This window comes from Peromyscus leucopus, chromosome 10 (assembly GCF_004664715.2).
Source record: "Peromyscus leucopus breed LL Stock chromosome 10, UCI_PerLeu_2.1, whole genome shotgun sequence".
NCBI lineage: Eukaryota > Metazoa > Chordata > Mammalia > Rodentia > Cricetidae > Peromyscus > Peromyscus leucopus.
In genome coordinates, this window is record NC_051071.1 from 25,329,590 (window position 1) to 25,353,559 (window position 23,970).

At 49.7% G+C, this 23,970-nt stretch overlaps 1 protein-coding gene across 7 annotated transcripts in view; it reads left to right on the forward strand.

The window, feature by feature from the left end:
- Tns3 (tensin 3) overlaps positions 1-23,970 on the forward strand; it is a 245,001-nt gene that overhangs the window by 85,374 nt on the left and 135,657 nt on the right. For 5 of the 7 annotated variants that reach the window (XM_028890993.1, XM_028890996.2, XM_028891002.2 and 2 more), the window contains one exon: positions 1,047-1,085. The exons of 1 other annotated variant lie outside the window; for it this stretch is intronic. Coding sequence is in view for 2 of the 6 variants with exons in the window: in XM_028890996.2 (XP_028746829.1) it covers positions 1,047-1,085 (39 nt within the window). In the remaining 4 variants the exon portion in view is untranslated. Of the gene's footprint in view, positions 1-1,046; positions 1,086-21,915; positions 22,370-23,970 lie in introns of those variants that run through there. One more of the 7 variants, XM_028890998.2, reaches the window with a different exon arrangement.

Below are 23,970 nucleotides of genomic sequence, written 5' to 3' on the forward strand. Positions count from 1 at the left end.
ACTGAGGACCCCTGTCTCTGCCAAGACTATGTATGAGTCAGGATCCTGGTGGAATAATGGCCTGTCCCAGACAGATGAGTGGCCATGTGTCACGTATTTCTTGAGAAATTTACTGAGCAAGATAAGCAAGAGACCTATAAATAGTGTCCACATCAGGGACCAAGGTCACATTGCTGCCGCCTGCTCCAAATTGCCCATGACAGTGACTGGTCAGACCCCTGGTGTCTCCTCCTTTTCCACAGTTTCAGAACACTCTTTGAGAACTGGAGCGAGCCAGGGGTCTGAAGTGGGAGAGCCCGGAGAAAGCTGGGGAGTGCGGCAGGTCACAGGGGCAAGGTCCCTCAGCAGCCTTCCAAACAAACCAGAAGCAAGTCCAACGTGTTGACTCACCCAGGGACTTTTAACTCGGGGACACAGCAGTCTCTGAGTTAACACTTTCCTTTTGGCCTTCACAGCTGTCTCACAGTTGCTGTTCTTGGGGTGTAGCAGAGGTCTCACGGCTTTCCCTTGAATGCTTAGTGAGCTGACTGTGGGAGAGCCAAAGGGAAGTCCTTTCCGCTCCCTTCGTGTGCCCACAGGAATAAATACATTTTTGGCTCCGTTCTCAGTTTCGTATGCATAGATAGTTCTAGAGAAAGCAACCCATTTTGCAGAGAAAACAGTCATCCCTGAATGTGACTGTAAAGACTGTGGGCAGCTTAGAACCACCCTTCAGCGCCCCCCACCTTCTCTGGGTCCTGCTTCTCATGCTCCCCAATGAGGAAGGACTCCCCTGGGAGTACATCAGTTGCTTGGAATTCAAGGTGAACTTCTGTTTTTATGAATGATGTGCAGATTTGTTCGTTTTCCTTTTGGATGGGTGTGTCTCCACTTTTTTTTTTTCCCCTTGAAATTCTCAAAAGGGACCGGAACTTCCCCAGAGTTAGCAGAACGTGGGTTCTGTGGACTCCGGGGATTGTGACATAACCACAGCCTGGGGGAACCCGCTTTGGCTGATGGGCCCATTGCCTGAGAGCCTCTTGCTCATGTTTCTTTTCCCTTTCAAGGTGGCGATTCCCTGCTCTGTGCACGTCCCCCCGGGCCAGGTAAGACTGTCACATTCCTTTGGGACGTGGTGTGATCAGGAAGGGTGGTCTTCTTGTTCAAGCTCTGCTCTCCCTGGGCACTTTTCTTACCTTGAGGGTGGTTTGCATTAAGATAGAAAATCCTACTGGACGTGGTGGCACAAACCCTTAGTCCCAGCACTCGGGAGGCAGAGGCAAGGCGGATCTTTGAGTTTGAGGCCAGCCTGGTCTACAGAGTGAGTTCCAAGGCAGCCAGGGCCATACAGAAAAACACTGTCTTGAAAAACAAACAGACAAAAAGATAGACAAATCCCTGTGCTATTTGGGGCAGCAACCTTTAGGATCAGTAACATCTACCTTTGGGGCTGGGACCCCTGAATTAAAGGGACCTGTGTTGTCTTTAGTGTCAGTACCAGTGTCCCAGGGTGGCTTTGTGAATGATCCAGTGATGCCAGAACATTCACCTCTGACACATGCTGTGCTTTTATCTCACTGACAGTCAACATGGCAACACTTTCTCTTTGACCTGTCATTGGGTGGATGTAAAATTTCCCCCTGCTTCTTAAGTGATTCTGCTTTGAATGTCATGACAGCCTGCCCTCTGTGTTTTCTCAGTCCCCATCCATTGTCTCTAGTGACTTCTAGTGTGGACTGGGAGGTAGGGAGCAGGTAGCCAGGAGTGGCCCTGAGGAGGCCACTGTGATGCTGCCTGCCTGAGGCTGACAGCCTCGCTTGTGAGGGAAAGCAGTGAGCCTACCACTTCTTCCAAAGTGCCTTTCATGAGTGTCGCTTGACTTACGCAAACTGGATGGGGTCGTGCCGCCATGCTGCTCTTCCCGTATGCAGCACCGGATGGCTCTGTTGGTGTCTTTGCTTCTTTCCTGTCTTTGTGGACAGAGCCCGGAGGTCTCTAGACACGAGGCCGGTTCTGGCTGGCTGTCTTGTAGGGTGGTAGAACGTTCTCTCAGGGCGCAGTTGAGAGGTGGCATTCCAGCCGTGTTCTCCTGAAGAAGCCAAGCCCAGATACTGGCCTCACTGTTCAGCCTCAGTTTTCCTTCCGTTTCCAGTGAGGGTGGTGGTGTTCCGTGACCTCGCTGGCAGCAAAATGAAAGAAAAGGTATTTTGGGTTGGTGCATCACAGATGCCTCATTCACAATGGCTGTTGTGATCGCGTCCCTTTGAATGTTTTCAAAGGTCTCCTTCCTCTGGGAATGTAAGCTATGCATCTGACGTCATCAGAGGGATTTCTACCAACTATAAAGACCAGGTCAGAGCACTGAGGGTAGAGTACCATAGATCCACATCCAGGCTGCCCATGCTGGTTTCAGGGCTTCTAGGGGCACTGCCAGCCCCCCCCCCACTTCTCTGTGAACTGCATAGTCAGGTTCTTGAGATACATCTGCATGTGTGTTATGCATGCCTTTGTTATGAGTGTATGGGTACATAGATGTTTGTATTATACCTACCTATAATTGTTATGTTTGTATGAATATGTGTATTATACAGGCATTTGTTGTATTTATATGAATGTGTATTATGTTTGTAAATGTTGTATATATTTGTTGTTTATACTTTTCCTGTGTATGTGTATTATGTATGATTATTGATTGCTCTGCCAATGAATTTGCATGGGTGTTTTTGTGTAACTTGGGGAAGTATACTAATTTGTGTCTGTTATATATGTGATTTTTATATGTACTTGATTGTGTGTGTGCATAAATATATATATATTCATAAATATAAAACATGTATTGCTTAAGTTCTGAGAGATACACCACTAAATGGTATTTACACATACTGAGTGTTATAGCCAACCATAATGGCATAACTGATGCTTAATTTTTTTTAAATGTTTTAAGCTTCTTTTGATAACATCTAACACCCAGACACACATGCATTAGCTGAGGCTACCCACAGTCAGGACATCATTGCTATTCTCTTCTGTCTCCATGTGTTGTCTCCCTAGGATGTCTTCAGAGGCAGTAACACATGGAACTCTCACCTCCTGTGGTAGCTGGAGCCCCTGAAAATCTGTCTGAGGCTGTTTTACAGTTAACATTAAAAAACAAAAATAAACAAGGGGTCTGGGGAGATGGTGCAGTGGTTAAGAGCACGGACTGCTGTTGCCAAGGACCTGGATTTGGTTCCTAGCACCCACATGGCAGCTCACAACCACCTATAACACCATTGAAGGGGATACAGCACCCTCTTCTGGCCTCCTCAGGCACTGCACACACCTGATACACATAAATATCCATGAGGGCAAACCCTTATACATATGGTAGGAAATTAGTTTGGAAATCTTAAAATAAGTAGGAATATACTCTGACAAAAATTACAGCATAGGGGATGTCTCCAACATTTCCACAGCTGTTACTTGTTTTTATCAATTATTGCGGACTGGGCATCATAGAATGTGCTACATTTTCATGTGACTGGCTGTGCAGTAGGTCAGCCCACCCCAACCTCACTACAAGCACTGAGGAACTCAGTGAATCCCTATGTTAGGCAGCTGTGGCATTTCAAGGTGGTAGGAAGCTGCAAGCTCTCTTATAATGAGACGACCGTCATGTGGTTAGTGTTTGGACTGAAGTGTTATATGGCATGCCTTTCTCTTGTCTGTCTCTCTGTCTTTGTCCCTGCCCCCTCCCGCCCCCCCCCCGCCCCCCCATGGGTATGCTTTTCTTCAAGGTAATCATGCACATGTCAACTCTGTATTAAGTGCTCAGACCCTTTTCAGACTGCTTTGTCAGACAGTTCTGTACATCAAAGAGATAGATCCTCCCGATTCATTTCAGCAAATTCTTGGGGGAGGTTCAGGCAGCTGAACTGTGAAGATGATGCCTGTGAGCTAGAGCTGATGCAGGGACCCACGTGGGGTGTTCTGGTCAGGTCCTTGGCTGTGCACCCACCCTCCTCAGCTGCCAGCCTTCTTGGCAGTGTGTGGGGTCTGAGATAGGGCTCCCGCAGGTTTTTAGCTGATGTGTGACTCTCCTTAAAGCAGGGAAGGTTGGTCTGGGGGGCAGGGAATACATGGAAGAGTGGAGGTGGTGGCTGCTCCAGCACCATTGCCGTCCTTAATACCTGCACTAGGGTGTGTGGTGAAATCTCCCCTCTGTGACACCTGCACCGGAGGCTTTGTGCCTGCAGTCTGCACTGTCGCTTCCTAGTACTCCTGGCCCTGCATGGTCTGAGAGTCCTCTAGCATGGCCTTGGAAGTTGAATTGGCTTGAAGATGCTTTCCGATGTCACTGTGAGAACACGAGGCCACGTGACTGGCCAGGTTACCTGAGAACAGGTTTTGTTTTCCTGGTTGTCATTCATTAAATACTTCCTGTGTGTGTGTGATACATCGCCCGTGAGGTCATCTCTGAGGCTCAGCAAAGTCTAGAAGCTCCCCAAGGTCACCTCCATATGGCTTCTTTGACTGCCGCTGTGCATGTGCTGAGGCTAGTCATCCTCACTGGGTCTGTCCCTGGAGTTAGTCACAGCCTGGGCCCTTAGCAGCCCTAACAAGCTAAGCTTGGCCACCCATCCTCAACATGTCAATTAAAGAGACAAATCCGAGGAAGAACCAGAGAGTGAAAACTTACCCAGTGTGCTCACAGAGGTCTGGTACACCCCCACCCCCAGTCCGTCTTTATGGGCACTGATACGTGGCTAGGTTTAAACAGACATTTACGTAGTTGAGCAGTCATGGTCAAGGTTGGTCCTACCCATCATCTTTGGCCTCTTCTCTCCTATGAGATGGTCTGACTAATTGCTGAAATTATGTGAACTCTTCCTGAGAGACAGTTGTCCTGGGGGAGGCGGAGGGGGGGGGCGGCCCGGCTGGCATCAGACTTTAGTTTAGTCTTCTCCCAGCATGAGTTTCCTGGGGGGAAATTCCAATTCTTTGGGAACCATTGTCCCAATGGCCTGATAGGCAAAGGGAGGGGCACTCCAGGGTCTTTAGAATATCTTCCCTCCTGCCAGGATGGTTACAATGATGCTTCTAGTATTTGGTGTAATGCATTTGTAAAACAAGGAGCTGTCTTGTGCAAAACTGCCCACTTAGTAAAAGTGGAGAGGAAATTAGTGGTTATTCAGGGCTGCTGTATTTCCTCTCCAGGACTGGTGACTGTCTCCCGAATCCACAAAACATGTCTGTGGGATGAACACCCTCTGACCAGGGGCTGCAGATACCGTCCAAGGGCTCACTGCTCATGGATGAACTTGACAAGCAGAAGTTTCATTGTCCTGTGTCTTCTGAGCCCCTTGTACCGTCCCTGGTCTCAGGGTCATCTGAGCTGACATGACACACATGGTGTCCCTCCGGCGGACTCCTGGCCTTTTCTGCATGTGACGTTAGGGGTCCCAGTGACGCATGTTCTGTGACTCAGCAGACCTCCAGGTTGGGGAGCAGGTGGCCTGTGTGTTTTCCGGATGTGCCCTTTGCAGCTGTAGCCGGCAGTTGCTTCTGAGGCTGCCCTTTTGCCTCAACGGCGCCTCTGTCCCGCTGCCTGCACCCCCTGCCCTCCTGCTGTGTCCTGGGCTGGTGGCCTTTCCTCCACCTGTTGCCTGCCTGCGCTGCCTGCCTCTGTTTGGTAGGCGGGAACCTGCAGAGTCCACCGCATCTAGCATGGTTCAGCTCTATGAGCCGCCAGATCTGTCTGGTTAGAGGGTTGACAGTTTGGGACCCTGGCATATTTCATTGTCCCAGATAGTAAGAAGGGCATGGTGAGCCTTGCTGGATGGACTGAGTGACGGTCTTTGATCAGTGACTGACTAGAGGACACTGTTGATTTGTGGGAACAAAGGTGCCTTCATGACACAGGTGAGGAGCCTTTGGGATGACTGCCAGGCATTTATTTACCTGTGATGCCTGGCCTTCTGTTTCTTTGCTGATGGCAGAACCTGTTTGTCCTTCTGGCTTAGAGAAGTGAGGTGTGAGGTTGGAGTAATACATGAACTGAAAGTTAGACCTCTCTTTGTGAATGATGGCGTTGTTGATGAGACAAGTGTACAGACTGTTGAGTTCCCTGAGAGTCTGTGTGAAAGGGAAACCGTAATGATTGGTCTTCTCTCTCTCTCTCTGTGTGTGTGTGTGGGGGGCATTGAGCACAGGGTTTTGTACATGCTAGGCAGGTACTCTATAAAGGAGCTACGAGAGGCCTGTAAAGATACAGCCCTTCACTCATTTTTACTTTGAGACAGGGTTCCACCAAGTTGCCAAGGAAGGCCTCGAACTCGTGATCTTCCTCTCTTAGCCTCTGGGGCAGTGAGGACCACAGGCTTGTGCCACAAGGCCTGGTTGGAGGCATGCACTTCTTCGTCTGTAAGGTGGGAGAAGAGGGAACATATATTACATAGGAAATACAGGTGATAGGACATGCCCTGACCCAGAGCTGTCATGTGGTGGTCAAAGGTTTGCTTCATTGAAACTTCATTAAGACCTAAACCAATATGTCAGTAGTATGATAGGGTTCTCAGAAATGTAGAGAGGCACTGGTGGTTTTATGGTCTGCTCATGTCTGTTCTAGGTAGAGGGAGCCTCAACGATGAGAGAGGTGACAGGCTCTTTGGAGGCAGGGCCTGCAACTCAGCTCTTCTGTAGACCTACATATGTGTACATATATGTGGTCACATGTATACATAGGCACAGAATGTAATAGTACTTACAAGTGCCAGACTAAAGGTTACTCTGGTCCTATCCAGATGGCAGCACAGAGAGTCCTATGATGTTGATCTGAGTTCCTGTGGGGTCCCTGTAAAGACTGAGGGATGTTTTAAAATCTCAATGCTAGCTGGACATGGTGATACATGCTTTTAGTTTTCCAGCACTTGGGAGGCAGAGGCAGAATCAGGCAGATTTCTGTGAGTTTAAGGCCTACACAGCAAGTTCCAGGCCAGCCAGTGAGTGATACACGGTGAGGGTCTCACCAAACAAAAACAAAACAAATAGAAACAAAAAGCCAAACACATATAAACACACAAAAGGTTCTCGGTGTCCTCATGCTCCATGGAACAGACAGGCTGAATGTGCAAAGCCTGACTGGCTTTTCCTTGAACTGCAGAGGACAATGAAGTCTTTTAGTTTTGTGGTTTTGCTGTTTGCCTTGTGTTATCTTGTTGTTTTGGCGTCTGACAGGGAGAACCAGTCTGATGAGCTCTGGAGAAATCCTCTACTTCCTGGGAGCAAGGGTATGGAGGTCATGCAATGTTTTTGTCCAGTGGATCCTCTTCTATGGAGACTGGGGACAAGAGAAGCCTGGGCACGGGGTAGGACTGTCAGACAGGTGTGTGCATCTCTTGTTGGTAGCTGCCAATTTGCAGGGTCAGGTCCTCATGCAGAGACCTAACCATACTGTAAACAGTAGCCAGAGAGCTTTCTGCTGAAGCTCAGAGGCAGTTCTGCTCTTTTTGTCTTGTTTTCACTTCGAGTGCTGTCCGAGGGAGCAGGTTTACATTGGTCACCAGGGAATCCTGATCTCAGGTACAGGAGTGGCTTTTTATATTGGAAAGCCGGGAACCCTTGGGGACAGAGGATCTGGGGAGTCTAAGTAGAATGGGGTGGGATAAGCAAAGCCAGGGAAGCAGGCTTATGTCCAGGCTAGAAAGTGGAAAGGTGTGTGGTCACCAACACCTGGGGAGGAGCACTTGTCCTTGTTTGGGCAAAGCCTCAGGGCCCTTCCTTCCTTCCTTCCTTCCTTCCTTCCTTCCTTCCTTCCTTCCTTCCTTCCTTCCTTCCTTCCTTCCTTTCTTTCTTTCTTTCTTCTCTCTCTCTCTCCCTCTTCCCTCCCCTCCCTTCCCTCCCTCCCTCCCTCCCTCCCTTCTTTCTTTCTTTTTTTTTTTTGAGACAGGGTTTCTCTGTGTACTTTGGTGCCTCTCCTAGAACTTGCTCTGTACACCAGGCTGGCCTCAAACTCACAGAGATCCGCCTGGCTCTGCCTCCTGAGTGTTGGGATTAAAGGCATGCGCCACCACCACCTGGCTTTAGGCTCATTTCTTCCCAGCTGGTCCTGTCTGGTCTTCCAACCCTCTCCATTTTCTTAAGGTGTGGGTATCGAACGCTTGTTCTGCCTCCTCCCAGAAAGCTCTAGTGTGGATTGCAGGTGGCTGGGTTTCAGCTTGAGTTCAAGGAGGCACAGAACCTAGAGTGAGGCAGGACTCCTTGTCCCCAGGATTGTTCCAACCTTTGCTATTGGGCAGCTAGCTCCTTGAGGGTAGCACAGAGCAGACTAGCTCTCTGTGCTGGCTAATGGAGACACGTTGATCACTTATGTACTGGCTCCTTTCTTAGCTCCCACTTCATCCTGCAGGTTTCAGGGAAGCCCGGATATCCTCATTACTGTTAAAGTATGAATGGCTGTGGGTGGGCAGGGTTTAGAGCCACAGCCCTGCATTCCTCTCACATGCTCATCTTCTCAGCTTTGTTTTCACCACCTTGAAGGACTGACTTGAAGAGAGCAAGTCGTATGTTGGTGATGAAGGGCGAGCCCACAGTTGCCCCTCACAATCGAACTCACACTCTATACTGGTGTTGCTGGAGAAGTTCTAGTCTGAGTCTGGTCCCTGGCACTCCTAACAGCTTATGGTCAGCCACTGGTCCTCAATAAGCCAGTTAAAGGAAGAAGTCATGCTGAAAAGCAGAGAGGAGATTTATTTCCCAATATGGTCACATGGGAGAGAGAAACAAATCAATAGGTTCAGTGACGGCCAAGTCTATCTTCTTGGACCTGGCACAAGGCTTAGGTTTAAACAGAGAGCAAGAGGTTTGCATAACTAAGCTGTCTTGGTCAAGGTGTGGTCCTGCTCATCACTGACCTATCATTGTCTGGGCTCCAGTTTCTTCTACAAGTAGTCAGAACCATGTGAAATCTCTGTGAGACCAGTTTCCCCTCTGGTTGACACTTGACTACAGATATTTCTTCTTCTAGTATGAGATTCCTAGGAAAATTCTAGTTCTGACTTCTAATTCCATTGACCTAATAGTTTGATAGCCAGAGAGAGGCATACATCTCTCTATAAATACCTTAGCTCCTGCTAGGAAGTTAGAGGGCATAGGCACAACTCAGAATGATGGTTCCCTAATAGTCACACCTTCCTCAGACTTGTAACTCAGGGAATGTGGACATGTAGGGACATCCACATAGGGAAATACGTGGGAGTCTTAGTTAGGGTTTCTATTGCTGTGAAGAGACACCATGACCACAGCAACTCTTATAAAGGAAAATATTTAACTGGGGCTGGCTTACAGTTTCAGAGATTTAGTCCATTATCATCATGGTAAGAAGCACAGCAACATGCAGGCAGACATGGTGCTGGAGAAGGAGCTGAGAGTTCTACAACTTGATCCACAGGCAGCAGAAGGAGACAGTATATCACGTTGGGCATAGCTTGAGCAAAGGAGACCTCAAAGCCTGTTCCCATAGTGATGCACTTCCTCCAACAAGGCCACACCTCCTCCAACAAGGCCACACCTCCTCCAACAAGGCCACACCTCCTAATAGTGCCACTCCCTATGGGGTCAAACATTCAAACACATGAATCTATGGAGGCCATACCTACTCAAACCACCACAGCAGAGAAAAGGCTATGTGAAGCTGGCGGCAGAGATAGAAGAATTGATGGGTCTACAAGATCCCAGGGCTGCAGTGGTCATGTTAAGGTGCAAGAGGCAGGACCAGTTTTGAGATATGAGAGGCTCTGCTGACCCTTCAGTCTCTCATTTCTTGCCCCATATGTGTGTGTGTGTGTGGGGGGGGAATAGATGCCTGTGGTTTTAGGGTGTGCAGTATGGGGTCCTTGTTCTGATAGCCTCAGGAAGCCAATACTCTAAGAGACATTGTCACATTGCTTAGTTGTTTCCTAGGCAACTGTGGATGGATTGGAGAGGAAGCCACTCTGACTGCAGAACAGTGACATGGGCCTTCCCAGGAATAGCCTGTATGGGCATGGAGTCAGAACGGCTCTGGCGAGGCACAGGCCAGGTGCAGTACTGATAGGTAGTCCATGGAAACGGAGATGCAGCCTTTGGCTATGACCTGTCGGGCATTGGGCAGGACGGTGACACCTGTTTTCTCCCAGGATCTTCAGGGAAGGACTGCAGAGCCATCCTACCACGGGTTCCTATCTAGCCAGCAGTGATGGAGTGAGCAGGATCCTGGTAGGCCAGCCAGAACCAGGCTAATGTTCATGGCTTGTTCCCTGGGATGCCTGACTTGAGCTCAGACCTTTGCCTACCAGTGTCTAGTTTCAGCTCTCCTCTAAAGGATCCAACATGCTGTGACCCTGGAGGCACAGATCTTTGGGAAGTCTGTGGCTCCTCCTACCCCGTCAGAAGCCAGACTTTGATCCTTCCATTTCTTTGATTTCACCATCCCCTCCCACACCTAGAATAACATCCATCTTTCGGCCGTGTCCAACGGCGGCGAGGGTTTCTGGGAAAGGCAGCCCCAGAGAGGAGCTTCCTGGCGGCCTGTGCTGTCATCTGTAGCTGGGAGCTACATGTCTCCGCACAGATCCTACTGGGAAATGGAAAATCCCCCAACAAACAACACCCAACCATGCCAGCCTGCCAAACGCAGGCTCCCTGCCTTTGTCACCCGCATTGCCTTTGAAAGCCAGGTTGCTTCTTGCTTTGAGCCATTGTCCCACCTCTGCAGGTGGAGGGATTGTGAGACAAGGCCAGAACATGTTGACCTTTGGTGGCGTCAGCTTACGCACAAGGGGAGCACAAAGCCTTAGCTAATGATTAAATGCCCACACTGGGCTGCAGGCCCTGGTTACACTTGAGATGATTGCTGGGTTCTCCCACCCCGTCCTCTCACTGCGTAGATCTGAGGCTGGTAGACCTCCCTGGACTCACTGTAAAGTGAGAAGGGAGGCTGGCAGGGTGACAGCCCTTGTCTCTGGCCCTCTACCCCTCCCCTCCTCTGATTCCCTGGGGGCCAGTTCCAAAGCCGCTTCCTCTTAAATATTGACCCGAATCCCCAGGGTACTCTAGCCAGCCTCTCTCTGAAGGACTCACAGGAAGCAGGGATTTGAGTGACGGGAACGCTGCCAAATCCGGTGGCTAGTTTGCCCTGCAGTGAGCCAGACAAGTTGGCCAAATGGGATTTCTTTCTTTTTGCCATGGCCATGCATGTTAATGTGGGGGACAGTTGAAGACAGTGGTCATGTGTGATCATTGAAGGAAGGAACTATGACTACTGAATGTAATCAAATGCTCCATTAAACCTTTAGAAAACATCTTTACTAATTATTTGAGAATTTCATACAATGTATTTGGATCATTTTCACCTTTCCCCTCCCCCAACTCTTTCCAGATCTATCCCTACCTCCCTGTCCTCTTCAAACTCAGTTATTACTATTACCATTATCATTATTTTTAAGTAATAATAAATTCGTAAAGTCCAGTTTGTGTTACCCATACATATCCTCCTATGTGTGGGGCCATGCACTGGTGGAGCATGGGCAACCTCTCAGGGGCCACACTCTTAAAAACACATGGCTCTCCTCACCCAGAAGTCATCAGCCGTCTGTAGCTCCTCATTCAGAGATGGGGGCTCATGAACTGCTTTCTACTCCTAAGCTGGAATGTTGACTGGCTTGATCTTGTCCAGGTCTTGTACAGGCAACCACAGCTGCCGTGAGGTCATGAATGGAGGGATCCAGTTATGTCCAGAAGATACTGTTTTTTGCTCCAGACCTCTCCAGCATCTTGGCTTTTTTTTTTTTGGTTTTTTGAGACAGGGTTTCTCTGTGTAGCTTTGCACCTTTCCTGGGACTCACTTGGTAGCCCAGGCTGGCCTCGAACTCACAGAGATCCCCCTGGCTCTGCCTCCCGAGTGCTGGCATTAAAGGCGTGCGCCACCACCGCCCGGCTCAGCGTCTTGGCTTTTATAATCTTTCCACCCCCGCGCCTTCTGTAATGGTTCTTGAGCCTTGGTGGAAGGAGAGAAAGATGTTCCACCTATGGTTGACAACACCATTGCATTTTCATCCATTGTGAGTTTCTGTGTTAACCTCTGTCCACTGTACGGACACTCCTCTGATGAGGTCTGAGAGCTGCACTGATCTATTGGGAGAGAGTTCTGAATTTAGAGGCAGCTTGATTAGTTATGCCTATTTTAGCAGAATAATACTAAGTTCTCCTCTTGGGCCCAGGAGCTCCCAGCTGTGGAGATTTCCAGTACTAGGTGTGTTTTTCTGCCCATAGTGTAGGCCTTGACTCTAGAAAGCAAAAGTAATATTCTTGTTACTGTTGCGTCCACAGGCAGATTTTGCCTCATCAGGGTCATTATTGTAGCTCCCAGGCATCTCAGCTGGGAAAGACTACTGATGACTTCTGGCCCCCAGAAGCCTACATACACTCTCCAGTACCGTGAAAGCTAGCCAGCAGGAAAGATGCTTCTTGTCCAGAGCCTACTTCATTTCTCCATGTCCTATAACTAAAGTGTGTGGTGTCTTCAGCCATAGGGCCTTGTCATCAAGTTCTGTTGGACCCTTTACTTAATTTTTATTTTCTGAACTGGAAGCTGTTAGTATGTGGCTTGGTGACGTTGTAAACCCCTGGTCAGGTGGGACATCTATTGGCATAGTATTTCAATAGTCTGAGGGCATTTTACCCTCAAGAGGGGTGTCCAGCAAGATAGCATGCCCTGCCCCCTGAATTTATATCAACGGCCAGTCTGAGAGCCAGGAGCTGACCACAAGCTCCTTCCTCACTGACATGTGGTTCTGGTGGCCATTTTTTCCACCCTGCTTCCTTCATGTGTTGGGATGTAGACCACCGTGTCTTGTGATCTCCTGTGATTACAGAGACAAGCAGGTGCCTGTAGTTTCCTGGCTCACCGAGAACACCTCTGAATGTTCTCGGCTGCATCAGGACGCTGTGTTTTGGAAGCCTGGAGCTTGCAGATATCAGCATACACTGTCATAACTGTGTTCCCCTAGTACCCTGGGAACTTCCCCTGCACGACTAGCAAAGACTTCTGTGGAAAAGAAAAGTTGCTCAGTGCTTTACTGGAACCTGTCATTTTTCAGAGGCTCAGTTATAAAGGAAGAATGAGGAGATTTGTGTGAAATTGAATGTTTAATTCCACGGCTGCTTTACATTTGAGCAAAACGTGCATACATCTAGAGCTTTGTTTCCCAGCATAGTGATGATGGCTCTCTCCACCTGCATCTTTCCACCAGCCTCAGAAATGTGGGGCTGTTTGCGGACTGTCTTTCCAGAAAGAACTGTTCCCAGAGAGCAGGCTCAGGGTAGCAGGCTAGGGGACCTCAGCAGGACCAGTTGGTTCTGGACCCAGGTAAAAACAGTGATTAGCTTTGTTACTTTAGGTTGACATACAATTTTAGTCTATATAGCCAGCTTTAAAAATATTATTACTTAAATAACAGCAGTACTCTTTACTTAGTTTTGGATGATGCTGGGAAACTCATTTTAACAATTGATAAAGAGCTGGGTGGTGGTGACTCACGCCTTTAATTCCAGCATTCAGGAGGCAGAGGCAGGCATCTGGGTTTGAGGCCAGCCTGATCTACAGAATGAGTTCCAGGACAGCCAGGACTGTTAAACAGAAAAACTCCATCTCAGAGACAAACAAAATTGATAAAGAAAAGTAATCAGTCATTTAACTTTTTTCCTTCTGTCCTGGGGCCTACGCCTAGGGCCTTGGCCCTTGAGAGCTGCACCCTCACTACCCTTCCTTTCTTGTAGGATTGTGTTTTGAGGTTTCCAAGAAAGGATGAAGGGAAGGTTCTATTGCTAGAGGGATTCTGGGTCTCAGCCTTGATCCTGAGTGGCCTGCACTATCACAAAGAGGAAGTGGGCTGCGGGTCATGTGTTGCCTCAGAGGAAGACCACACCACCCCCTGCTGAGCTCTTTCCAGAAATGGAACCAGAATCAGTTCCAGCTCAGGTCCCTGAGCAGCTGACAGGAAATGGGGGGGTTGAGTGATCTGGGAGATAGTGCCAGAGGGTCAACTGCATCTGGAGGTGGGACAGTCCTCTGGGCGAAAAGAACCCCGGTTTTTAAAGATTTGTGTATTTTTGTCTTAAGGTGTGCTTTGCCTGCACGTGTGTAGTGCACTGCCTGTATCCCTGGTGCCTGCAAAGGCCAGAACGGGGCACTGGATTCCCCCCCCTCCCCCGGAACTGGAGTTACAGATGGTGTGAGCCGCCGTGTAGGTGCTGGGACCCACACCCAGGTCCTCTGGAAGAGAAGCCAGTGCTTTTAACCACTGAACCATCCATCTCTCCAGCCCCGACGCTGGTCTTTTAAACATGTATTCGAAAAAGAAGAGAAAGGACCTATTTTGTTAGGGAACCAGAGAGACGTATTAAATCCACGTCATCAGGCTGCATTTGGCTCCTAATTTAAACAGGAAGTTGGAGTGCTGGAGAGGTTTTCCCATGACATCGAGGAATTACCTTTCAGAGTGCTATTTCTTGCTCTCTTTTTAAAGTCAAATTGTACTAAGATATTTCTGGTTGATGTGGTGACATCCACGTCACGGAGGGGCAGGTGTGGAATGCAGTTCATTTGGGTGGAGTTGTTCACTGGGATCTTCCGTGGGCTTCAGGTGTGGGCCTGTACTTCCTGGGAACAAGGCAGGAAGTGGATGATACAAACCAGCACAGGGCTCAGGCCAGTCTGGAGAGACCAGGGCCCCTCGCTATTGGTTGGTTTCCTTCAGAATCTCCCACTGTGGCTTCCTGGGCCACTGTTAACTTTCATTATTTAGGGTTCAGCACCTGGGCATTTGACCTTTGAGTCTGGAAGGGCTTATAAGATGGTTCAGCAGGTAGAATGCTCCCATGTGAGCATGAGGACTTGAGTTTGATGCCCAGAACTGAAAAGGTAGGCATGGTGGCACCGGTTTGTAGTCCCAGCACTGGGAGGTAGAGACCAGCACATTGCTAGGGCTCACTGGCTAGCCGGCCGAGGTCTGTGAGAGTCCCTGTCTCAGAGAACAGGGTAGTACCTGAGGTTGGCCTCTGGCCTTCCCAGCACACTGCACCTAAGGGCACCTACACAAGCAGTCACCCACGTGTCCCCGTGCACTCAGGCACACACTGAAGTGGCTCCCTGAGGACCTGCCAGGGTCCTCGCACACAGTTCATCAAAATGGGCAGCCCCGGCTTCCTAAAGCATTTACTAAAACATGTGGATAAAGGATGGCTTCAGGTCAGCAAGGTGCTTTTGTAAAGTTTTTTTCATGGGAAAATTCTTTCCTTTCCTCAGAGGGGAGTCAACCTGAAGATGAGTTGGCCAGGTCCAGTGAGGCTTGGTAGAATGAGGGGTGTTGGGAACTGAAGAGAGTTTAAGACCACGTGAGGCAACCCTCTCCTTGGTGTTATTCAAGTAGGACCTGGCTATGCACCACAGTGGCCACCCTGAAGAGATGGGGACACTGAGGGGTGTGACTCCGTCAATACCCTAAGGACAGACCCAGTAGAGGCAAAGGGACCAGTGGTTCTTTGTGTGGTCCAGAACTCAGGGCCTCAGTGGGAACCCAGGAGTTTACAAATGTTCTGTGCTCCCTCTCCCAGATCCTGGTGAGTTTCTAAGCCAACAGGAAATTAATTAGAGAGTGTAGCTGGCTGGCTCTGATGTAGAACTAGGCACTTGTCTGGGAAAATTAATAGGGTGACCCACAGGTTACTGACCAGCTGGAGTCCTAGAGAGGCCATTTGGGGGTGACTTCACTTATTTGGTTTTGGGAGCCTGGGGTTAGAGTTTTATTCTCACTAATAACAGAACGGACCGCAAGGAACATCAGAGTGGTTTTGTAGTCCTTCAGCTAAGGCAGCCCTCTGAGTTCTCATTTGACATCTGTCTGCCCTTCTGGAAGGTGCTACCTGAGGTTTTACATGTACTACCTCCCTCCCCACCCTGTGGGCCGCATCCCAGATGTGGGAAATGCACTGTGCTGTGCCCTTTCCTCTTCGTTACAGTCAGCAGGTGATGTGAGTTACTCTATATACCAGCTTTCTCTGAAGGCGACTGTGGTCACTTCGTTATCTGATTCATTACCCAGAACTTTCTGTGGGGCCTTTAGAGTAGAGAGAGCTCCAAGTCACTGGCTTGGAGGTGATGGGCTGAGGGAAAGAGCTCACACAGTAGTGAGAGATCCAGTGTCCCCCATGTCTGTCCTAGTCTCAGCACTTCCGAGATCTGGCAGATCTTCAGAACTACACCAGTCAGATGCTCCTATGAGCTGTTTCCCTCATGAGCAGTGTTCACAAAGGAAAGGGGAGCTGTTCATGGGGAGAAGGGGACATTTCTTCAACATACACTAAGCCAGTGGTCTGGTTCAGTGCCCAGGACATCTCTGCAGAAGAGGACAGAATGGGAGACAGGGTTGAGGAATATGGAGTATCATCAAGCTTCCTCTGATCATGGTGGGAGGCCAGAGAGTACCCTGCTTGATGCTCGCTTTCCAAATGACTCCTGGATTTCATATACTTTAAAGGTGATGTCTTCATCAAATTGGGCTGCTGTAATCAAGTACTAAAGCTATGTGACCTAAATAGTAAGCAGATTGCCCCCTCTCCCCCACTGTCTGGTATTTGGATATCGGAGCTCAGTACATGAACAGGTTCTGATATTTGGATATTGGAGCTCAGTACATGAACAGGTTCTGATACTTGGATATCGGAGCTTGGTACATGAACAGATTCTTTCCTTTTGCAGCTTCTTTTCTTGGCTTACACACAATGTGTCCTCATACAGTCATCCCTGTGTGTGTCTCTCTGTCATAATCTCATTTTTAATTGACACCAGTGAGCTTAGATTAAGACACCACCCTGATGACCCCATTTCAGTTCTTCAAATTGAAGTCAGATTCCTAGTTCCTGGGGTTAGGACTTCAAGGTCAGAATATTTAAGGGACTATTTCAGCTTTAGCCATGGGGATCAGACTTTGCCAGTCTCCAGGGCCAGGGTGTGTGTAGTAAGTCACCATCTTAGAATTATTATCTTAATCATAGAGGGTACTAGTGGGATAAGGAAGTGCTCTCTCCCTAAGTTTAAAAATACTTTGTGAGTGCCTGTGGTGCCTGGTACTGAGATTTGTGCTGGAGATGTAGAGGTCTAATGTGGCATCCTGGTGATGGGACGTAACTTCTGATACATCCTATTGGCACAGCCCATATTAGGTCTGAGCACTACCACAGGACTACTCTGGGTCCCTTTAATTTTGTCTTGATAGTAGTTCTGCTCACCCTGCAGAAGACTGTGTCTGTGGTTGCCTTCTGCAAATCCTCACCTCAGTGGATGCCGCCAATATCATCCTAGTTTACCATGTTACCATTATTTTCAGAACAAATTTGTACTGGGAAGTGGTCCTCTCTAGAAGGGTGGGAAATATTGATCCACTCCTGAGTCATCACTAATACTCCTTGTGGGCCTCAAACTCTTGAGACAGCTCCAGATCTAAGCCTCCGAGTACAGAGGACATAACCATCACCGTGTTTAAAGACACCTTTCCTGCTGCCTGTGTGTCGGGGAGACAATGGCGGTGGTGATGGGTTAGGGAACATTTGGCTTTGTTAACCTTGCCTGACCAAAAGGCAAATTTTCAGAGAGGAATTGAGTAGATATACCCGTGATTATGGTCTGTAACTGTCACATGTTGATACTGTTCTGTCATGAGATTGATTCATGCTGATAGGTTCCCAGGCTGATCTGGGAAGACATGTTTCTGATATCTGTCAGGATTTTGCAGGACTTGACCTATAACATCTCTTATGATTCTTTGGAGGAGACTTGGCTTGATGCTTATTGCCAGAGCATCGTGTGGGCCAGGGGCAGCTCTCCTGGGGCATGAGAGTAATACTAGTCAGGAGACTAATAGTGTGTCTCCACAGGAGTTTCTGCTGTGTGCTGCATGGGGCAAGTGTAGGATTCTTCTGGGATAACTTAGGGTCAGTGTTGTGTTCTTTGTCAAATAACACTGGGTGGTAGAGTGGACAAGGGGCAGCCTGGATGAGCCTGTACTGCGTATCCTTAGAGACAGAGCTTGCTTCTGTGCCTTTCCTCACTGGTGGTCTTTCCACGGTCACGTGCTGCTGTGCAGGCTCTCATGGTGATGATTAGTTGGAGGGTAGTGTTCAGGAGCTGACATGTCTGAGAAGTGGAGCTAATCTGAAGTTTATACCTAAGGACCCCTCCTAGGTTCTTGAGTGGCAGAAGGTCGTGATGATAATGGGTTTTCAGAGGTGTCTTTTGGGGAAGTGGTAAGTTAGTGGGGAGAGGGGAAGGAGGGCGAATACCGGGAGAGGCAGCTATCAGGTCATCGAGGCGATGTTGGGGCAGGAGGGACTGTCCCGAGAACAGGTGGCTGATCAGTCTCCAGCAGAGTGTGCACTCCTCTTGTCCTTTCTGCATTCCGACTCCATGTTGTAGCATCACAGTTATTTCAGAATCAACCTCCCCCTTCTTTCTCAGAGTCTGTAGTTGGCATTTGTTACCACACATCTCCAGGGAGAGTGCAGAGAAAAAATTATTGAACCCAGCTTGCCTATCTCAGAAGAGATACTCATTGCTATGACTTGCACACAGCGTTCCCATGTGTAGAAAGCATGGTTTTCAGTGCAGAGATCGGAAGCAAGGCTTTAGGACTCCGAAGCAATCAATGTGTTAACCCACTGATGATATAGCCACAACTTGGCAGCCTCATGGGGAGGTGGTAGAAACTAGCTGGGGTCCAGGGGTGTACCCTGGAAGACCGAGTCTTATCCTTGATCTCTCTCTCTTCCCTCTCTCTGCTGTTATTAAGTGGGCAACTTTGTTCCACCAGGCCATTTCCCATGATGCCGTGCCCCACCGCCAACAGGGGAGCCAGCCGAGCACCCCTCCCGACTCCCCGCCGGAAGCCAAGAGCCCACACCAATCTTGCTTTCCTCGGGTTTTGTCACGTGATGGAAAGGGAAAAAGACGAGATGGAAATTTTTTTTGGAGAAAGGAGGTGTTTAGGTAGGGGAAGGGAAAGATGGCCCTTAGGAAAATAAGACTGTGTCTTTTTAGTCAGTTTTTCTCACTCTGACGGATACTGAGAATATCAACTTGAAGCAGCGAAAGCTTGTTTGGGCTGAGTATCAGACTGTTCACGATCACTTGGCCTTGTGTTTCTGGGTCCGTATTGAAGCAAACGTCGAGGAGAGCAGAGATATACGGAAAGGGGCAGTGACCCAGAGATGTGCAAGATAAGCAGGAAGCAGGAAGGGGTCTGACCAGGTAGGAAGGACAGGAAAGATGCTCCCAGTAGTCCCCGCCTCAGGGGACCCCTTCCCCTAGTATAGCTAGAAGCCCACACAGCTTGGTTTTATTTTGTGCCTGGTGTAGAGTAAAAGCCCCAGTGCCACAGCGTGCGCAGTGCGTAGTCTTCCAATAAGTACGGTTGCTCTATCCTGGCCTAAAGCAAGGCTGTGCCATCCCCTTGGGTAGAATTCATTCCCTCTGTTCTACATCTCCGCCACCCTGTTCTTGGGAAAGAGGACAGTGTGGTGCTAGCCAATGTGTATGACTGCCTGTGCAGTCTGTCAGTGCTACCTGGGCAGCCCCTTCTTCCAGTGGGTCAGGAATTCCTGCCATGTGAGTACACTCCCCCCGCCCCCCAGTAGGTCCCCGGAGTTTTTTGGAATAGCTCGTGGTGCCTGGTGGGCTGCATCTGCTTTGCAGCCACCGTCCTTCGGTGAATCGATCCTGCGTCCAGGAGCCAGCCGTAGGTCTGGCCATTATCTACAGGCTATGTTTGCCAGTGACTGCAGGCCTCTTACCTGTAAGCTTGTGTTTATCCCACCCCAGCCCTTAGCTCTGATGTCCTACAGGTAGGACCTGTGTCTGCTGGCTGGGGATTGGGAGGCTGTCCACAGTAGGATGCCTGCTTTTTTTGCCTATGGAGCTGGGCTACCTATGTTAGGGTGATGGGTCACCTAGGCAACAGGACAGGATGCTTCTCTCAACAACCCACTGGACAGAGGACCCAGCCCAGGCTGCCCACTCCTGCCTACTACAGCAGAGTCCACACCCTGGTACCTAGATAGACGTTCCCTACCTTCTCAAGCAAATGGCTGCATTCGCCTGTTCTGTGCATTGTCCTGCTGTGGTGATGCACCTCCTGACAGCTTCTGCCTGCCTATCACTGTCGTGGGGATGCTTCTTTGAGATTCCTTTGTTTCTGACGCATAATAAATGTGAACTGTTATTAGCTATTGTCCCCCCACTGGAATTCTAGAACTTATGCTTTGCCAACTGTCATTTTGTGCAAGGCTTGCTCAAACACATGCTCTCTCTCTCTGTCACCCCCTCCCCCATATATGTGATTGCACATGTGTGTGTGCGCGCGCACACACACACACAGACACACACAGACACAGACACAGACATACACACACACACACACACACACACACACACACACACACACACACACACACACACACACACACACGTTTTGTAAGCGTGCCTGTGCAGCAGACTAGAGGTTGGTGTTGGGTGTCTTTCTCTATTGCTCTGCCTTATTCTTCAGACATCTCTGTTTGAGCCCAGAGATCACCAGTTTGTCTGCAGAGGGTGGCCAGCAAGCCCCAGATCGCCCTGACCTCAGGTCTTCTTGCTTACACAGCACCTGATTGATGGAGCCGTATCCGCGCCCCTTTTATCAGGTTTTGATGGCGTTCCAGGGGTGCAGCCTCTGAGTCCTTAGGACTGTATACTACCCTGTCTGTAGCCCCATGAAACACCCTCAGTGTTTCCTCACTGGAGAAACCAGGGAAAGGACCAAAGATGGGAGTGGTTTTCCTGTGGCAAGGTTGGTGGCAGTTCTGGGGCTCTAGTCCCATAGGACACTCAGCAACCTGTGCTTTGGCCGTCAGGCACCCTTTGGCTGTGATTCCCATGTCCTGGGCTTTGCTGCCATCGAGGCTGCTAGGATTGGACCCAGTTCCCGGAGGTGAACATAGACACTGTGAGGAGTCAGTGTCCTGTTGGTGCCCAGTCTGACACTGTGGCTGGTAAGAGGGACAGATTTAACTCCAAGCCCCAGCTCTTCTTTCTGCCTCCTGCTTGAAGTAGGGTATGGGGTCCCCCAGCTCACCTTAGCTCAGCACCCCTGTCTCCCCTCTGCCCTGGAAGCAGATCCAGTGCCTTCCAGGGGAGCGGTCCCCCTAGAGCCTGTGAGGCTGCTGATCCCTGTCTCTTCCCTGTCATGTTTCTGTGTGAAGTGTTTTATTTTCCCATGCAATTCTAAAGCAGAACAGTAGTGCGTGGAGATTGGTTATGAAATAAACACACAACCCTCACTGTCGGCTTATGGGATGTGACTGACCCTGCCATAAAATGTCGTTTGAACAGCTGCCGCGGCACTTCTGACCGCGGCACTTCTGACGGCCTCAGACAAGGACAACCTGGCTGATTGCTGTCTTGCTCTTAGCCAGGTGATAGATCAAGCCTTGCTTGGCCTTTAAAGTCCCAGCTGTCACCGAGCTCTGTGTGCCTGGCCAAGATCTCCCTTTGTGTTCTGGCCTGCAGGCAACTGGGGATGAGCAGAGCGTGTACCTGCCCTAAGCCAAGCTTCAGAAGGACTTTTCTTTCTGTTTCTGACTACCTGGTGTCTGACCCTGGTTTTCTGAAGTTTTTTCTTGGTTTGTTTTTACTTTAAAAATTTTTGATTGATCATACTGAGTTCATTGATGAGCCCTCTTCAGTTCTATGTGGAGTATGGTGGAGCAGAGGCCAAGGAAGGAGGAGAGGATCAGGGAAGCCAGTAGGCAGGCAGGCAGGTGCCAACTAGGCTCTGCTAGGTCCTCCAAGAGACTTCCAGCGAAATTTTCTCCAGGGGAGTGCTGCCCCTGCACCTTAGGAGAGGGGTTCCTCTGTAGGCTGTTCTGAGGGGCTCTGTAGAAGGACATAGTTAGCCCCACCTCCTGAGGCTGGACACAGCAGCTCACAGACCAACAGGCAGCCCTTCCTGGTCTGCCGGCTCTCCCCAGTCAGCACTGATCTTGTTCTGTAGGCCCTTGGCAGGCTGGCCCACAGCCTCAGGCTCACAGCGTCCTTGCCAGTGTGCAAGCATGCATGCTCGCCTCACACACTTGCCCACAGCTCCTGGCTGAGGTTCTGGAGCCTCCCACACTTGCAGGGCCCTCCTGCCTGCTGGCCACGCTGGTGTCCTCCCCTAGGCTCAGGACAGAGGCCTTAGTGGGAAGAGGGCCATTGGCAGAGTGGCAGGAGGAGCCAGAAGTGATGGCATTCAGAGCAGCTGCTTCAGGAAGGAGAAGTAGCCCCGTGGCCCCACGACTGAGCACAGTAAGTTCCTTGTCCTTGGCTGCCCCCTCCTCTGCCAGCTGTACCCCAGCCCCAGGTTTTTCAGGGCAGAGAGAATGTGGACCATCACGTTGTCTTGTGTACACGCCCGTCTCTGTCTCCCTGGTCAGCACTGGCCTCCTCCACACGTGTGTGTCTTCCTCTGCACTGCTGTTCCATATGGCTGTAGACCTTCTGACTGTGGCCAGCTCACTGGCAGTAATGGTCTACAAATGATCATACATGTAATCTCAGCAAGCCGCTTCTGGGAGTTGAACTCAGAGACAAAGCTGAGCTTCTGAAGGAGTGTACTTTATCTGGCAGTTTCTACCGTTGCTGCTCATGTTAAGACTACTGAGGGGAGAAAATGAAGTTGGGCAATTCTGTTAACTCACTTCTTGTGCTCTCCTGAAAATAGAAATGAGAGTCTAATTGGCAGTGGAACATAAAATCATCCCACGCCCTTCTCCCTCAGAAGGGGAGACAGTGGTCAAGGCTGATCTAGTGAACTTCTTTCTGCTAGATTACTAGTGAACGTCCACTAGACCACCAGACCTAATATGGGTAAATGCATTTCAGGAGCTCAGCACCTGATGGGCATGTGAGTGAAATGTCTGGGTCTGTATGTAGCTCATGCTTAAATATTATTTATGCTAATAGTGGTACTGTGCACTTAGCACCCCACAGCCTCTTGTGATTTCCCTTATTTAATGTTAACAAGGTGGTTTTGCCTTTCCTTAACAAATGAAGGAACCAATTCACACAGAGGGAGTGCTTTCCACCAGGTCGGGCAGCTAGTTAAATAGGAGAGCCGGCTTCAAATAGCTCTTTGGCTTCCCAAGCTTGCCCCCACATCCTGTGTCTTGCATATAGGGAGGTGAAGGTGCGTGCCTTAATTCTGAGTGCAGCTGGGGCCTTTGGGAAAGGCTGACCGTGGTTCCTGCCCTTGCTAGGGAAGCAGAGCAGCTGTGGGGTGGTGAAGTGTCTCAGCCCAGACGCTGAGTAAGTCCCCCCACCCCCAGCCCAACACTGTGGTCTGTGCCAGTCACCAGCTGTGTAGCCAGCTTCCTGGTACTCTTGGCCATGGCTGCCATTGTTCCTTTCCACAGAGCCATGCACACTGCCGGTTGTCTGTGCCGGCTGGACTGTTGGGAACAGTGCAGAGGCCTGAGGACACAGGATGTGCCGTTTGCTGCCCACTCAAGCCTAGCTCAGATTTCCTTGCAGGCATCAAGCAGAGGAATTTTTGTCTTCTTCCTAACTATGTGGGGAAGACATAGCAGGTCCTGGCTGTCTTGAGCCCCAATTGGCTCTGACAGAATCTGCTGTATCTACCCTGGTTGGTGCCTCTTTGGCTAGTGCAGCGGAGAGGGACCATGAACTATGATCCAGGATACTGCACTGCATAGGGAGACAGTCACCAAGGAGGGTAGTGAATAGTCCTGAGGCAGCCTGATTGAGGATGGGGAACCTGCAGCCAGCCCCCAGTAGCCTCAGCATACTGACCTGAGTCACGTAGCTCTGCTGAGCTGCCTGGTGTCCAGTGCTGAAATGGGAAAGCAGTCCTCATGCCACTTAGAACGCCTGGGTGGCTGGGCACATTG